The following is a 17,552-nucleotide window of genomic DNA, read 5'->3' on the forward strand; positions in this document are numbered from 1 at the left end:
TCATACCAGCATTGATGGTTTGCCATCACCACAGACAGATGGGTTCGCAAGCTAATTACATCAGGCTATGCAATCCATTCTCTTCTTTACCTCCCCCGTTCACCCCCTGCCTGTCCCTCTTCAGGGACCCCTCTCATGAGCCTCTCTTAAAAACAGAGGTTCTCCACCTGCTCACGATTGGCACTGTAGAGAGGTTGCCCGAACATTTCCGGAGCAAGGGATTCTATTCCCGATATTTCCTTACCCAGAAAAAGGAGGGTGGAGACGAATATTGGACCTCTGATGACTCAATCAATACCTTCGAAAGCACAGGTTCAGGATGGTGACACTGGCTTCCATCATTCATTCCAGCACTCAATGCAAGGGATTGGTTTGCATCCCTCGACTTACTGACACAGCTGCAAGGACCACCGCCACATCAATGGTGATGCGCAGAGCATCCTGGCTCCAACTGGCTGCATTACCAAAAGAGCTACAATCAAAAGTAGAGGACTTGCCCTTTGACAGGCAAAGCTTATTTGCCGAGAAAACGGACCAGGTGCTCCGTTCGGACAAGGATTCATACATCTGGCTTACAGACGTTTCCTCAGGTTCCTGGAAGGTGATGAACATTTTCAGTACAGAGTTCTTCCTTTCAGCCTTTCGTCAGCGCCCAGAGTTTTCTCAAAGAAGTTAGCGGTAGTGGCAATGTATCTCCACTGACAAGGCATCGTAATATTCCCGTATTTGGATGATTGCCTAATCAAGGTGCCTACTCTGGAGGAGGCATCACAAGCGATCAACATCACACAAGATCTATTCAATGCTCTTGGGCTCATAATCAATCTTGCAAAATCTTCCACGACTCCATTGCAATCCCTCGAGTTCATCGGAGCATGATTAGATTCTACCACCGCCAGGGCTTACCTGCCCCTATCCAGATTCCGGGTAATTCAAATTTTGTACAGATACTTTCCACGAGCCCCAAGACCTCGATACTTACCTGCCTAAGACTTATGGGTCATATGGCCGCCACCACATATGTGGTGCAGCACGCAAGGCTACACCTTGGATTTATCAACTAGGCAATCACGATCTTTACAGAACGGTGTCCGTCCCTCCTACGGTACGGGAATCCCTAACATGGTGGAGTACCCCCACAAACATGCTGGCCAGCATTCCTTTCCGTCATCCACAGCCCACGGTACAGATCACAACAGATGCATTCTTGCTGGTCTGGGGAGCCCACCTTGGAGATTACCAAATTCAAGGCCGATGGTCTGCTCGGGAGTCCCTCCAACACATCAGTTTCTTTGAGCTGAGAGCAGTAGTCAATGCCTGCACGCATTTCCTACCCAAATCCAAGGCTGCTCTATTCAAAGGGTGTGTCCATGGTATTATTGTTGAAACCATCTGGCAACCCTACTGACAAATTTTTATCTACCAGCTTCCAAACCTAACAGTGGCAAGAAAGTGGGTAGAAAGACAAAAGAATAGTACTGTTAATGGTAAAACACCTCTGTTGAAGCTTAGAACTGATTACAGCTGGGAAGTCACTAGGAGTGATTATCCCAAGGGAGCCACAATCATAATCTGTGAAAGTAGAGGTACCAGAGAAACTCAAAATGCCTGAATCAACATGCATATTGGTGGGTAATGTGCAAAAAAGTTCAGGCTCAGTTCTTCATGAGTTATATAGGAGTACAAGAGGATCTGTGACAATGCCTGTAAAATTGTTAAAAACAACAAATGGTCCTGCAGCACCTTAAACTACCAAAAAAATGTAGATAGTGTTTATGTTAGTCTCTAAGGTGCTGCAGGACCATTTTTTTTAAGTTTTTTTTTTTCAGTTAGAGACCAACATGGCTACCCCTCTGAGACTCTTATACATGTAAAATGATTGTTCACAGTGGCACAGTTGAGACCATAGAGTGCACAATTTTTTGTGGATAACTTAATTACCAAAGTCAAATTCAAGTAATACCTGGCTGAAACTTCCATAAATAATTGAAATAAAGTATGACTGTGAGACAAGTGGGTGAGGTAATAGCTTTTAATAGATGAACTGAAGTTTGTCGAATAAAGAGATTACTTCACTCAACTTGTCTCTGTAGTATCCTTAGACCGATACCTATAACAACACTGTGTATGCTTGAATAATTTACTTTGAAAAAGCAACTCAATTTATTGATTAGTTAGATTAGAATTACTCTTGTGGAATAAAATTAGAGATGGAGTATTTTCCAAAAATTTACTTTGGTGACCTAATCTTTTCCCTTTTTCAGTTCAGGTATCTTCATGTTTACTGGACTCAGTGTCACTTTCTGTAATCCTGATATAGTTCAAGTTGGGCAAAAATATCTGCTAGGCCTCTTCAACAGCTGTTGACTTTCTCCAAACTCCTACTTTAAATAATCCTACCAAACCATATCAATTTTCCATGTCAGCAGTCTGGTTTCACTTTTCTTTAAGCTGGAACCTATCCCATCTATGTGGCTCCATCCAGTGACAAAAAAAAGGTAAATCCCTTCTTGGTTTTAACTGTTTTTTCATCAAAGTGCAGAATTTGATGTTTTCCCTAGATATCTGGCCCAATTTGTGCAATTGGAAGCATTTCAGAGAACTCTACGCATAGAGTTCCTGAACTTCTATTTTTCTCCTCCCCCAGTCTACATTTAATTTCACGTTTTCCTCTCTTACACATCCCTATGTGAATGACACCAATATGAAATGATCTTGATGTCTCATGAGATTTGTTATCTTTGTACTTGGAAAGAATTACTACGCACCCAGTTGTCAATATGCTATTCATTGAATCTCTGTTTGTCTCTCATCTGTAATCATATCTGCTGAAATGATACTTAGGTATGAGGAATAATCTGCTGATCTCTTCCATTGGGGAAATGTAGGTCTCAAATAAGCAATTTTGTTCCTCCATTCCAAGTTGAATGCTTCTGGGATACAAATAAATGCCATGTATAGGTTTTTTTTCAAGCCTCTACAGTTTTCAGTGACACTTCAAAGATAGTGGTTTAAAAAGATCATCAGCTATCATTTATAAAACAGTCAAAGATGTAATGGAAAAAATAAGGGCTGAAAAAAGCCATCTCAAATTGCTTTGAATTTATTTTTGTCTACTGATGTTTCCATTAAGAAATTCAAATTGCTGTATCTAGAAGAGATTAAAGGGGGGGGAATAACCTCGCCAGTTTTTGCTTTGTTTGATAGCATAGCCACTTCCACTGTTTTTCTGAAGGTTTGTTGCACTTATATTATTCTAGGTCATGAAATAACATTCATGCAGTGCTGTGGCCAGAGCCCACTCGTATGCTCTTCCCTGGGTCCTACAACAGAGTGTTCATTAGAGGAGCAACTTCAAAGCCATAAAAGAAAAAGTAATGAGGTACAGAGGAAGAGAATGGAGGGAAGGATGGGCCTGAACACGTTTGTGCTGTTGCTTTCAAACCTGCAATCCCTCTCACTCTCCCCAAATCCATCCAAAATCTACCACTGTATGGATTAATCAGGATGCAGAAAAAACCATGGTTGCAGCCCTAGCTGAGCTAAGTTATGTGAGTCTGACTATTGTTTATACATTTTCTCCATGTCTGAACTTTAGGTGCTCCCTTTATACAGACCCCGTCATATTCCTTGAGTTAGCTGAAGATATACTTCACTTAAATATACTGCACTGAGATGTCTTTGTAATAAAATAAGAATAAGTTTATTAATAAAGAACAGATTTAAGTGATATAAAGCAAATACAAAAAAACCAACAACCCAGGTTTGGTTACAAACAAAACAAAATTTGATCTCTACTGTAAAATTTAATTTTAGTAAGTTATCTTTGCCTAAGCAGCTTTCTCACTTACATCCTCCCAGCCAAGAGACCCAACATTCACTGGCTCAGAGGGTGCTGTAACCTATGTCCTCCTAAGTGCTGGGTAATTAACATGTCTTTTTGATCTCTTTAGGTTTCCCCGAGTCTATTATCTCTGCCTAAAGAGACAGGAAGATTTCATAGGGGTGTGGACTCTGTCCCCCTGTGTGTTTACTAAGCTGCTGCTTGTTAGCTTGGTTGCTTTGTTTACCCTGTATATAAATGTACTTTCACTGTACCTGTGTTTTTAATCAAGCCAGCCAGATATGGGAATCCATATTTCTTTGCTAATGCAGGCTCAATATATGCACTGCTTCCCAAACACATTTTAAAGAACACGCTTCCAGCACACATAAATAACTCTTTGTACACAACTCGTGCATGTGTATCACATTCATTCTGGAGGACAATTTACCAGTTTACATATGATACCTGGGGTGGGCAAAAGGGCCTCCGCGGGCCAGATCCAGCCCACCAAGCGGGTTGATCCAGCCCACGGAGGCCCTGCCACTTCCCCTGCTCCCTGGCCAATTAGGGTCTGGGGACAGGGGGAAGCACATGAAGTTTCCTCTGCCCTGCCAGGAGTGCGTGACTCCTAGCAGAGCAGGAGGAGATTTCACGTGCTCCCCCACTTCCAAGCCCTGACTGGCTTGGGGGCAGGGGGAACGCGCAAAGTTTTCTCCACCCTGCCCTCATGTTACAAGGAGTGTGTGGTGCTTAGAAGTGCCACATGCTCCTGGCAGGGTGGGAGGAGGCTTTGTGTGTTTCCCCCACCCCCAGGCAATCTGGGGGATAAAGGAAAGCACGCGATATCTCCTCCCATTGCCAGAGGCATGGGTGCTGTGGGGGAACCTCTAAGGGAGGCAAAGATGCTCCCCCACCCCCAGACCAATCATGGTCTGTGGGTGGGGTAGCAGGGAAGTATTCCGGCTCTGTCCCTTTTGCTTGAGGCCCCGCCCTTTCTGGTACGGCCCAGGGCCACTTCGAAAATTTCTGAAGTGTCGCCCGGAAAAAAAATTATTGCCCACCCCTGCCTTGCATGATACCTTTTAGATAGATATTTTGACAACAGTGTGTTGGGGGTAGTGAGTGTATCAGGCCTGATATGAGTTACAATATAGCACACTCTTAGGGTCATACTACTTTTATTTTTTAAATATTTTTACAGCATGAATATCTGAAATAACTCAGGGCAGATAATTATGCTGAGAACTGTGCATACTGGTTAGATGGATTTTTTTAAAGTTTTATGTTCAATATTTATGAGTGTATAACTCAACTTAAATTAAGCATGTTTTGACATGTACTTGGTTACTGTGTAAGATTATGTACCATTAATAAATGTTGCAGAGAGTCTTGTTACAGTCATTTAACATCCTACATTTATTTTGTGGAGTCAATTGTTCTCCTGCTTTGTAGAACACTTGCAAAACCATCAAAGGCTTTTTTCTTCTTAACAAAAAAGCTGCCTTCTGCTAAAAGCTGCCCTCTTGTGGCTTCATTTTTTTTATCAGGTTTTTCACTTGAATTTTGAAGGATTGGAATGACCTTAAATACATTTGCTAATTCATCCAAAGAAGTTTCATTCTCAGCTTCACTGGAATTGGCTCTGTTGCCAATTGTATTTCTTTGAACATTTTGTGACCCCTTATATGAACAATGTTTCACATTTTCATTTAGAAAGCTCTGAGGATTAGCTGGAAAACCTACATTCTCTTCCTTCTGATGATCAAGTTGTAAGTATTTTTCTTCATTTAAAATTGATTGCATTGTTTCAGAAGAGCTTGAATCTGTCCTAATATTGTGAAACTGCAGTTCTGCTGTACACAAGCTAGAATTGCCTTTATCTATTCCAGACAAAACTTCTTGTTCTGTGTGTGTATCACATTCCCCTTCATTAAAATCCCTTTGCATTCTTTGTGCACAAGACCCAGACATTTTCATACGCAGTTCTTGTTGCACTGATGAATCCTGTTTCTGTGTAATGTTTGAAACAGTTTTTTCATCTGTGCTCTCAGAATGAGACTGAAGAAATGGTTCCCTGTAATTCTTTAAGGAAGAACTCTGAGCTATATGATTTTCGTCTGTATTGATCTCAATAACATTTTCTTTTAGATCAGTGGGAATGGATCTGTCCGAATCCTGCATTAGAGTAGAAAATTCACAGAGCTTCAAATAAGTGCTGTTAGAAATATTCTCTGTATCTGGAGTAGATTTGGGAGAATAATTTAATGGTGGTAATGTTACACAATTCAAATTTATATTTTGTTTGCAGGCAGGGTTAGAAATTATATTTTGGGCTGGTGAATTTGGATTGGTAACATACTCAGTTTTACCAAGAACTTCACAACATGCAGGGTTGTTTGTATCTGAATCTGACAGGATTACATGATCATCAAACTTTTCCGTATGAGATGTGTCAGATATATCAATCTGAGATGAATCCATATGAAGAACAGATGAATATGTTCCAGACCTGCGAGTGCCTGATCCAGAAAGTATAGCTGTTTCAGAATATGTTTCATTTTTATTTTCATGATTTTCTATAATATCTTGAAATCTAGTAGTAATGTTAGGGTTCTGTAGCAATGTGGTGAACTTGCCCGTACCACTTTTTAACGTAATCATCTGCTCTGTTACGGATGGGTTGGTCAGATGATCATCACCAGCATTAGACTGCTCCAGCTCACTTTCTGTTAAAGAACTAGAATCACTCAGTGTGAATATAGATCCTTCTTCTATGGAATTGCTGTCACTAAACCTGTCCACTGGATTGTCTTCATTTCTAATATTTTCTTCTTTACAATCATACTCTTGAATACTAGCAGGAGAATGTTTCAGTGTTTGTTGGGTGTTTGAATAATCAATATTTGTATCATTTTCATAACTAAGAGGTAAAATTAAATTTTCACTGTCATTGAGCATATTTATGTTATCATTTACATCAAGCTCTTCTTCACAGTTATTCCTTTTGAACATCAATTGTTGAGTATTCAAGGGCTGACTATGGGAAGTCATTTGTCTCTTCTGCAGAGACTCTGCAATTTCAGACTGAAACAGATTAGATCCGTTGCTTACATCATTGTATTTAGAATACTGTGTATTTGTTTGTATTTGTGCTTCAGAAAATGGGAAGTTGGTTTCTCTTGCAAATGGTAAATCTAAATCTGAAGATTCAGCAGAGAGTGAGTAAGAGTCCATGGTATATCTATCTGCTATAGAAGAGAACCTGCTTTTTCCTGAATTTTCATTAAAAAGGTATTTTAAATCTTCATGTGATGAATTGTCATTATTTGATAATTCTCTTTGAAAGGCTTTATTGCCATACTGGTGATCTGATACTGCAGAAAAAAATTCATCATCAATCTCTGTGTCTGCTTCATCAGCAGAATTAGTTGCTTGGTTATTCTGAGACACCTTTTCTTTTTCTACTTCAATATTGATACTGCTTTGATCTTGGTTTGTTTCTTCTGTACTTAGTGCAAGTACTCTGTTATGAAGGGCCTCCTTATGCAAGCTAGAAATATCCACAATGTGAGAGCCTACATTTTGTGAAGAGTTTCCACTACAAAAAGATAATTTTTGCTGCACCCTTATTTGTGTGTTTGCAGTGTTTTCTCTTGTCAGGGATTCAGCTGAAAATCCTTGATTAGAAAATGTATTTTCTGAAGCTGAGCTTTTCTTTCTGCATATTTGTCTCCAGATCCTGCAAATGTAAGGTCTAGTGAAAGCACCAAGACAAAAAGCACAAACAAATGTAATGACCACTGAGAGAGACACTGCCAAATTGAAGTCTCCTTCTGTTCTTCCTTGTCTAATAACAGCATTGACATCTCTGGCATTTCTAACCAAAAATGATGAAAAATTTTGCTCCACATATATGTCATAGATGAGATATTTCATCTTCATTTGGTTACAAATACATGCATATAGCCCTTCTGCAGTTTTCCCAATATTGTATATTATTAAGTTTTTTATTTTGTCCTGTCTGATAGGAGGAAGCTAGTGGTCCTTGGAAATCCTGCCACTGGGTGTCCACTAATAGATTTCTTTATTCCCTGGAATAAGAAAGATCATTAAATACATATTAAAAAGGTAAATCTATTGCCCATTAAAGCTAAATAGTCTTCAGTGTAGTCATCATTTCTATGGAAACTATGATAATCTTTAACCATTTTAGATGCCATTAATTCTTAAATATTAAACAAAGCCCATATTTTACTTTATTCCACAATGCTCTGCTAATACCCTGCCACCTTTCTGTTAAACCATCATACTGACTCACCCACACTTCCAATTTGGACCATAGCCTTTCAAACTTCCATACTGTAAACACTAGAGGAAGAAATTACTAGAGTTAAATCAGTATGCTTTTGATTCACAATGGAAATACTTTACTTTTGAGCCATATTATACATGCATATTTATAGCTGTATCTTTTTGACAATCACTTGAAACTTCATCTGGTGCAGAATGTGGCTGTTGGTTAATTACTGACATACCTTATTGTGAACCTGCTTATGCATCTGCTCCAGAACTTGTGTGGACTACTTCTTCATCTCAGGGTTAAAGTCAATGTATTGATTTTAATCAATAAATCCTTGATGGTTTGGGTCCTGCACATCTTATAGATAGCCTTTTAATTTGTACTAATCTTGGGAGTAGATACTGGCTGGCAAACCTGACATTTCCTATCCAGCCATCTGGAGTAAAACTTTTCAAAAGGAGGGTCCAAAAGCCTTCATTTTGCTTTCCTGTTAGTTTGTCAGAGCCAATCTTTGTTGAACTTTCAGGACCACTCCAATGTACTTGTTAATTGGGCCCCATTTTAGAAAGAGGGCTCAGTGGGAAAAGTCTTAGTCCTTATGGATGTTGTTGACATTGGGAGAGAGAGTGTGATAATGGGTCAAAAAGAATTTATTTACAAAGTAAATTATGTGTTAAAGCTTTGGGTAGCCACATTTATAAACTAAAATGTAAACTACCTTCTCCCCTTCACACAAGCTTTACAGACCTAAATAAAAACCCTCTTTCACTTTAACTAGTGAGAATAAAAACACCACAGTGTTTCCACTCATTACAAACAGTTCAGAAATACTGTCTCATAGTTATTTCTCCAGTGAGGGTGGCAAAGCTTATTCTGCCTCCATCCTCCAAAATATGCACTAATTTATAATACACAACTCATTCTTAACTTTGCAGCATGACTAATTTTACAATATAATGTCGAATAAAGATGTAGAATATGACATCAACAATTTAAAATAAATATTCAAATTTTTGAAACTTAAGTTCCAAAAAACAGTTTAATCACAGCATTCTTATGTTTTAATGTATCTGATATCTATTTATAGTACAACTATGCTTAATCAAGATTTTAGCTCAGGAACGGTTTCCTTTATTGTGAATGAAGTTTGATTATGGTTCTACCGTATGTATTTTACAGGAACTTAAAATGGAGGATGAATATAGTGATTGTTACACATACCACAGGTTTTATCCAAGCCACAGTCTAGCACAATTGTTTCTCTGATAGGGACAGCAATTTTCTTAAATGAAACGTTGTTTATAGGCATTTCACATTTTAAATGAAATGTTTTGAGAGACAGCAGAGGTTGTCACGAGTTGCTGATCGGTTTGCTGCATAAGATATTCCACTTTTTCCACCATTCAGAAAGAAAACTAATGAAATCATAGAATCATAGAATAATAGGACTGGAAGGGACCTCAAGAGGTCATCGAGTCCAGCCCCCCACCCTCAAGGCAGGACCAAGCTCCACCTACACCATCCCTGACAGATGTCTATCTAACCTGTTCTTAAATATCTCCAGAGAGGGAGATTCCACCACCTCCCTTGGCAATTTATTCCAATATTTGACCACCCTGACAGTTAGGAATTTTTTCCTAATGTCCAATCTAAACCTCCCCTGCTGCACTTTAAGCCCATTACTCCTTGTCCTGTCCTCAGAAACCAAGAGGAACAAATTTTCTCCTTCCTCCTTGTGACACCCTTTTAGATATTTGAAAACCGCTATCATGTTCCCCCCTTAATCTTCTTTTTTCCAAACTAAACAAGCCCAGTTCATGAAGCCTGGCTTCATAGGTCATGTTCTCTAGACCTTTAATCATTCTTGTCGCTCTTCTTTGTACCCTTTCCAATTTCTCCACATCTTTCTTGAAATGTGGCGCCCAGAACTGGACACAGTACTCCAGCTGAGGCCTAACTAGTGCAGAGTAGAGCGGCAGAATGACTTCACGAGTTTTGCTTACAACACACCTGTTGATACAACCTAGAATCATATTTGCTTTTTTTGCAACAGCATCACACTGTTGACTCATATTCAACTTGTGGTCCACTATGACCCCTAGATCCCTTTCTGCCATGCTCCTTCCTAGACAGTCGCTTCCCATCTTGTATGTATGGAACTGATTGTTCCTTCCTAAGTGGAGCACTTTGCATTTCTCTTTATTAAACCTCATCCTGTTTACCTCTGACCATTTCTCTAACTTGCTAAGGTCATTTTGAATTATGTCCCTATCCTCCAAATGTTTGAAAGCAATGAGCCTGCAGTCACATATCCAGGGATTGTTTGATAAATCCACTTCTGATTGAAGTATGTGTAAGTCAATGAATATTGCTGGTAGAAGGGTTGTCATAGCATTGTTGCTGAGGTTCACAATGTATTTTTAAAAAAGTTACTCAAAGAGCTGTATAGAGCAAATGGCGACTAACTTTTGCAACATTAATAATAACATTTATTTTAATAAACCAGTTTTTACCAGACCAAAATGTGCTAAACATTTTTAATGAAGCAGGAAAAATACCTTCAGAATATTCCAGATGTAATTGTACTACAACTTTGTTTATTAAGTGATTTCAAAGATATGGGAGATTACAACATTAAGGTGCAAGAATGTAGGCTTTTCCTCACAAAAAATTAGGGCAGTATTCTTAGAACTCTTTCATCCTCAGTGTGACTGCTAGGGGCCTGGAAGCTTCATGTCTAACTTTCTTCCAAACTATAGAACTGGACCCCAGCTTTGGCAAAGAGGAATTTTATCCCGGTCAATGGTGTTAATTTCAGATACCTCAAAGGAAGGTAATTCTCTAATATTTTCAAATCCTTCTTGATCCAACTGATGGATACTTTATGCTCTGAAGAATGAGTATTAAATAGCTAGGATTAAAATTATGGGTAATTGTATATTAAAATAATTAATATCTATTTTAAGTGCACTATTTTAAATTTCAGAGTGCCTCTTTTCTTTTAGGCTGGGAGGAGAGAAATAAGTAACACATACTAGGTTACCTTTCCCGCCTCATTATTTTATATATTTCTGTCACAGATCTTTCTTATGGGTCTCCTTTCCAAATCACATAATTTTGGTCTTTTAAAATCTCTTTACCCTCTTTAACTAAGAGCTTAATTCTGGACTACATGGCTTGTCCATGAAGTGGGTACATATGTATTTATGCTGTAAAAGCAGTGTTAAAATTCATCTATATTCTGGTCAATAGTAGGACCATGCACATTTCTCGTGTTCTTAACCTGCACCAGTTTCTATGTGTGTGTCTGTGCATGCTCAGTGAAGGATCCATATAGCAGGGAAATGGGACTAGGTGATCTGTTTTGAATGCCTGCTGCAGTGCACAAAGTGCCCAAAGCATTTTGCCTCCTGTTAAATTTAGTCAAAATTGCAAGAGATCCCATAAAGGATTCTCTTCTGATACCTGTTTTTCACTTAAATTAAAAGAAGCTATATAACACTCTCACTCGTTTAAATGATGCAACTATTGGTATTATTGAAATTGCGGTATAAGCACATGTCCTAATAAGGGTTAGGAAATATATGAAAGTGAAGTTAGCCTGTAAGAAAAGATGGAAAAACTTGCCTTTAAAAACTAGAATACTTACGAAGGTTTACAAGAAAAAATAATGTGAATATTTTACAACTTCCCCCATATAGCTATGGTTTAAAGCTGTTGTCACAGAACTGAGGATTTTTTTGAGACCTACTCTATTTCCTTTAGATTAATTTTTACAATTGTATACTAATGACTGAATTAATACTGGATAAAAGTTATGATGCTTAATGTTCCTAACAGGTATTCTATACACACCATTTTCATTTGAAAAATTATAATGCCATATTTACAACCTGCAAGCTTTTAAGATTCTTGAAGGCATCAGGATGAATTTTGGTTATCTTGTTGGTCTGTAGGTAGATGTTCTTTAGCTGGGAACAGTTGTGAAAATCACTCTGATCAATCTGTGATATCTCATTGGATGACAGAGGCAGACTTTGTAAAGACTTCCCTAGTCCTGAAAATACAAAAAGAATTGTGTAACATACTTGCTTAACATACACTTAAAGCCCAAAGTGCTTTCTTAATCTTTCACCAATTTTGTCTGGTAATAAACTTTGTTATCAAGACGACAGAAAATCATTATTTTAATTGTTGGATAGTACAAATGGTTTCTATAGTCTTTTGTTTATCATGCATATTCTATTCAGCATTAGTCTTGTTTCCAAAAGGGTAGCAGAGTATCAATACCATTTTAATCTTTTTGGCAAATTAATAACATCTGAAATGTTCTTTTCAGTTTGTAAGTGCATAAAAGCAGTAAGATTACTTAATGCTGTAAAAAATATACATATTTGCCTTATCTTTCTTGCTGGCAGAAGTGCTCCAGGCTCCAACAGGGTTGTGTGAGCGAGCTCACTCCCCCTCCCTTACCTAGCCCTGCCTCCTGCCTGAGCAGGAGGGCCTAAGGCTATAACTTTATTAGCATAATGATTAATCTGGCCCTGGCTGTCAAGCTATACTCTATTCCAGTGTTTCTTAAACTTTTTAAGACAGAGGAACACCAAACAATATTTGTTTTTAATGAGAAACACCAAGGATTTTTTTGTAGAACAAAAAAAAAAAATGTGTGTGGGGGGGGAGGAGGGAGAGAGTTATTGAGGGGGAAAAAAAGGTTGGGGGGATAAGTTATTGGGGAAAAAATTTCACCTGCTTCTTTAAGAGCAGCCATTTTGAATTCTGTTGTTCTCTGCGGTACACCTCCGACTGCCTTTGTGGCACACGGGCGTGCTGTGGAACACAGTTTAAGAAACACTGCTCTATATTCATATACAGCTAGTGAATTAGCAGGATATGTCTATATGAACTGGAAATTACACTTCCCTCTGCACACATGCACACCAAGTCCCACTGAAAGTCCCTAGGATTTAGGCTCTTCCACATGCCTACATAACTTTTGAAAATGTTACCTTAGAGTTCATACAGCACATTGGGTCCCTATAGGAGAAAACTCTTGGGTTGGATTAGCAGTTGCTCAATCCCACCCACAGGAACCATTGTGAAAATTGATTCCATTCCTACCCCGGTGCTGACTTGTCCATTCCTGTAGTAAAGTCAACCAAGTGTTGTCATTGGTATCAAAGGCTCTATCTTATTCATAATAATTAACATTAATCTTTGAACCTTTGTTCTTTTGATAGAGGAGTTCTTCAAACAGGAACTTGTGTAGTCTCCTTCCTGTGCTCACATGAGAAAAGCAAGGTTTTCAGAAATACCACCTCACTGTTGCTTTCAGACAGTGAAAGGGCAATAGCATAGGAGTTTTCTTAAACAATAGGCAGTGAAAGATTTTCCTGAGGAGGGACGTAACAGCTTTTAATGAAACTGGCACACTGTCTTCCTTAAAGAAAGCTTTAATGATGCTTCTAGCAGTAGACATGTGGCTTGCTCATGACTACTATCCACAAAGGACACGCAGTGACCTGTAAGGGATTTTTGACATGGTTAGTGTTGGTCTAACTATGCTCCCATTGAAGGTAGTGGAAATTTTACCATTCACTTGATTATTGACTTCAGTGAGAGCACTGTTAGCGCAACACTAAACAATGAACATCTGGCATCTTGTTGGATGTAACTGGCTAAAACTCAACCAGAGAAAAGTTGGAGAAGGCAATTGTCCCCTCCAGATATGGGGGGAGGTGTCTTCAGTGGAAATGACCAAATCACTCTGACTCTTATTTTTACAGGAACATAGAAAACTGTTCAGAGTAGGAAATGGTAACACTGTTCTTCAAGGCAAAAGCAGCTCTGCTATATCAGGTTATCACTTGAAAAGGTTTGGTTGAGCAAAACCTTCCGGATGATATATTGACAGTGCAGCATGTCAACCTGCAATCAACTCTGATGGGTTTCTATCCAGAAGATCTATAGGACAGTTATTTGGAATTCCCTGTACAACTTTATGAAGAACTTTGTTTGGCTACCTTCTTGAGGCCACGGTTACCTTAAAATCTTTTTCCAGTATAGTAAATGTCAGTTAGGGGTATGATTTTGTGTGTGTGTGTGTCTTTGTGGCATTGATGTCCTCACAAAAAACCTACAGTGGATGTTGTTATACTAGCATGAAAATGCATTTGCTGGTATTTTCACTTTTTGCCAGTATGTTTCTTTTCTAACACTTGTAAAGCTTTTCTAGGGTAGACTAGGGTTGTAAATGACTACTCAACTACGTGATAAGCAAATGCTTATTGGGTACACGAGTAGGAACTCAACTAGTTGCTTCCCCTCCCTCCTTGCTGCTTCTATCAGGGTGGCAACAGAAGGTACACAAGCACAAGGCAGGGTGACTGCCTCTATCAGGGTGGGGAGCACAAGCCGGTGCTGGGGGGAATCGGCTTAAAAGCCAGTTCTCCCCAGAACTGTCTCTGTGGGGGAGTAGGGGAGGCAGAGAGCAGCAGGGAAAGAGTCCCACTCACACTGTCTGACTGCTGCTCCTCTCCCTTTGAAATGTACAAGAGCTGCCTGCAACTCTTGTACATTTCTAAGAAAGAGGCACAGAGGAAAACCCGTGCCAGCGGGGACTGTTTCCATCCCAACTGGTGAATGTTTCCGCTGCCTCTCTCCCTTTGAAATACACAAGAGCCAGGAGCAGCTCCTGTACATTTCAAAGGGCAAGGCGGAGTGGGATAGTGAGTGCCCCCCTTATCGACTAATAGAATAGTCGATGGAAATTCCATTGACTATTCGATTAGCTGATTAATCGAAATTTAACATCCCTGGTGTAGACTAGGCCTGTAACAAGAATTAATGTTTAGGCTCTCCTTCTACAAAACCTACTTATGAGACGAGAGATTCCCCAAGATTTTTTTAAAAAGTTGTTTCTGTTTATGGTGTATTTACCTTTTATTCCCTTCTACTTCCAATGATGTTTTGAATGTTCCAATACTGCTATTGTTTGCATGTTCATATCTATAGAGAGATGGTAGAGCAATTCAGGCTCCAGGCTAGTCAAGGCTGTTAAATATTGTGTGCAAGCTGCTGCTGAGTAAGTCTGAGAGAAGCCACACAGTGGCTCTTTAAGATAGAGAAAGCTGTGCTGCTCTGCAGAGATGGGGTACAGGGTGATGGGGACACACGAACTTCAGCACACCCCACTACCCTGCACAGCTAGCAGGAGAATCCTGGGAGCAGCTCAGCTCCAGTATGGAGCAAGGTGGGAGAAGGGGCAGCTGAACACATGCTGTCAGCTATAAGTATATATGCTCTGCTAATCAGCTGGGTGGGCTGGATTCGGACTGCAGGTCTGATTTTGCTCACCCCTGCTCTATACTCTGTGGTGTGTAGTATAGATTAAGGATGTTAAGGACTAGTCGACTATCCAATAAGCAAATGTTCATCGGATAGTCAAGTCAACTAGTTGATTTCCCCTCCCTTGCTGCCTCTATCAGACAGAGGCTTCAAAGCGGGGGGGAGAGGGTACTTCAAAGCGGCAACGCTGCACAGCACCTGTACCAAGCTCCATGCGGTGCTGCATCTTTGAAACACCGAGGTGGCATTTCAAAGGGGCAGTGCCGTACAGCTGAGCATTTCAAACTGCGCAGAGCCCAGGATCAGCCGGGGAGTCCACAGCTGACCCCGGGCTTTGCGTGGCATTTCAAAGTGGCAGCACAGCATGGAGCCCAGGATCAGCAGGGGATTTCCGGGATCAGCAGGGGATCTCCCACTGGGGACTCTTGTACATTTCATAGATGGCACACCCGCGTGCAGCTAGGAGTCAGTGGGACTTCCTGCTGACCCCAGGCTGCATGCAGAGTTCCGCATTCCTCCTGCTGGGGCTTTTGTACATTTCAAAGGAGGAATGCGGAAGTGCCTGTTGAGTAGTCGATGGAAATTCCATTGATTACTCAACTAGTAAATTACCTGATATTTAACATCCTTAGTGTAAATATAGTCTTAGACTCTAAATATTGTAAATATGATTAGAAAAGTCTGTCCAAAAGCCACTCAAATGTATTCTCCCCGTCCTTCTTAGTTACTGGCTCTTGGCTTGAAATTGTGAGCTCTCTAGACTAGAGGCTGTTTGTGTCTGGTGTTTGGCGAATAAATATACAAAATGTTCTTCATCTCTTAAGGTAGTGAAGTTCCTCACCCCTCTCTACTGATGTTCTTGTGAATAAGATGCTGGACTGTAACTCAGGAGATCTGCATGTTGTTCCCAGCTTCCCCAAAGATTTGCCTTTGCTCTCTATCTATCAAATGGGAGACGATATGTACCTCACAGGGTGTTGACCACAGTCATTAATGTTTGAGGATATAGAAAAGCCTGTAAATCCTGTTATGATCTTTTGTGGATCAGGACATGTAAAATGGAATTAAAGGCGATTCAGATTTAAATAAACACAACTGATTAATTAAAACAATATACAAAATCATATATTGGAAGTCAATTCTTAGACTGCTACTCACCTTTTGGAATTGCATTAAGATTATTTCTCTCGATGGACAAGACTTTTAAAGAAGGAAGAAGATCATAAGTATTAACTTTTCTATATTTATCAGTCTAGTGTGCAGGTTTATGTAAATCCAGTATGATGTAGTGAATGATATTTCCACTCAGATTTAGTTTCCAAAAGTGGTAAATTTCTAAAGCTATTTAAAGACAGCTCAGAAATCTGGTTATTACTAAGATCCAGCTGTTTGATATTCCATTTTTTATCTCTCCAGTTAGACCACAGTAAGGTAGTAATATTATTATAACTTAAATTGATTATTGTTACTGTTTGTGATATGTTTGTGGGGATAGATTTTCCAGTGAAAGAACAATTCACCAAGAACTTCCCATCCCACCAGCAGTCAGAATTGTAATAGATACCAACACCAGTCTGCTGCGATCTGGTCTTTGACAATCCAGTAAAATTCAAGCAAAGGACCACAGCTATGACATTCACATAAGGATTTGCCATAATACCTAGAAATAAATATGTACAATTACAATAGAGGACAAAAGAAATATCAGAAAACCGTAAACATGTTACTTTAAAGAAAAAAAATCTCAATGCCAATTTGTATTAATCCTTCAATTTCATTAAGCGTCACAATTACTTTGCAAAATGCACATTTAGTCTGAAGTTGCTAAAAACTTACTTTCAAGTTTTCTTACTTTTCTCCCAGATGATCAGCCCATAGCGCAGTCACTCAGAAACTTGTGAACTACTAAATTCATGGACTTTTGAACTCCTATTTCCTCTATTGTATATACTTATCAGGGAGCAAAGTCTACTAGTCATATTCTGACACACCGCTGTGGAATGATTATCATGCTTCTAGTTAATAAAACACTTGTACAATCAATAAACTATAGTATTGTAAACTAAATTGAGTACATAC

At 39.3% G+C, this 17,552-nt stretch overlaps 1 protein-coding gene across 1 annotated transcript; it reads right to left on the reverse strand.

Moving 5' to 3' along the window:
* Positions 1-4,868: 4,868 nt before the first annotated feature.
* On the reverse strand, positions 4,869-17,434 carry LRRC66 (leucine rich repeat containing 66). Its single transcript, XM_089777661.1, is given in 6 exon segments — positions 4,869-7,897; positions 12,002-12,183; positions 12,876-12,956; positions 16,632-16,789; positions 16,791-17,133; positions 17,310-17,434. Coding segments are annotated over 5 exon segments (3,414 nt in total). The 5' UTR covers positions 17,129-17,133; positions 17,310-17,434; the 3' UTR covers positions 4,869-5,242.
* Positions 17,435-17,552: the final 118 nt, after the last annotated feature.

This window comes from Pelodiscus sinensis, chromosome 4, assembly GCF_052426305.1.
Source record: "Pelodiscus sinensis isolate ZL-2025 chromosome 4, ASM5242630v1, whole genome shotgun sequence".
NCBI classification, from domain to species: Eukaryota; Metazoa; Chordata; order Testudines; family Trionychidae; genus Pelodiscus; species Pelodiscus sinensis.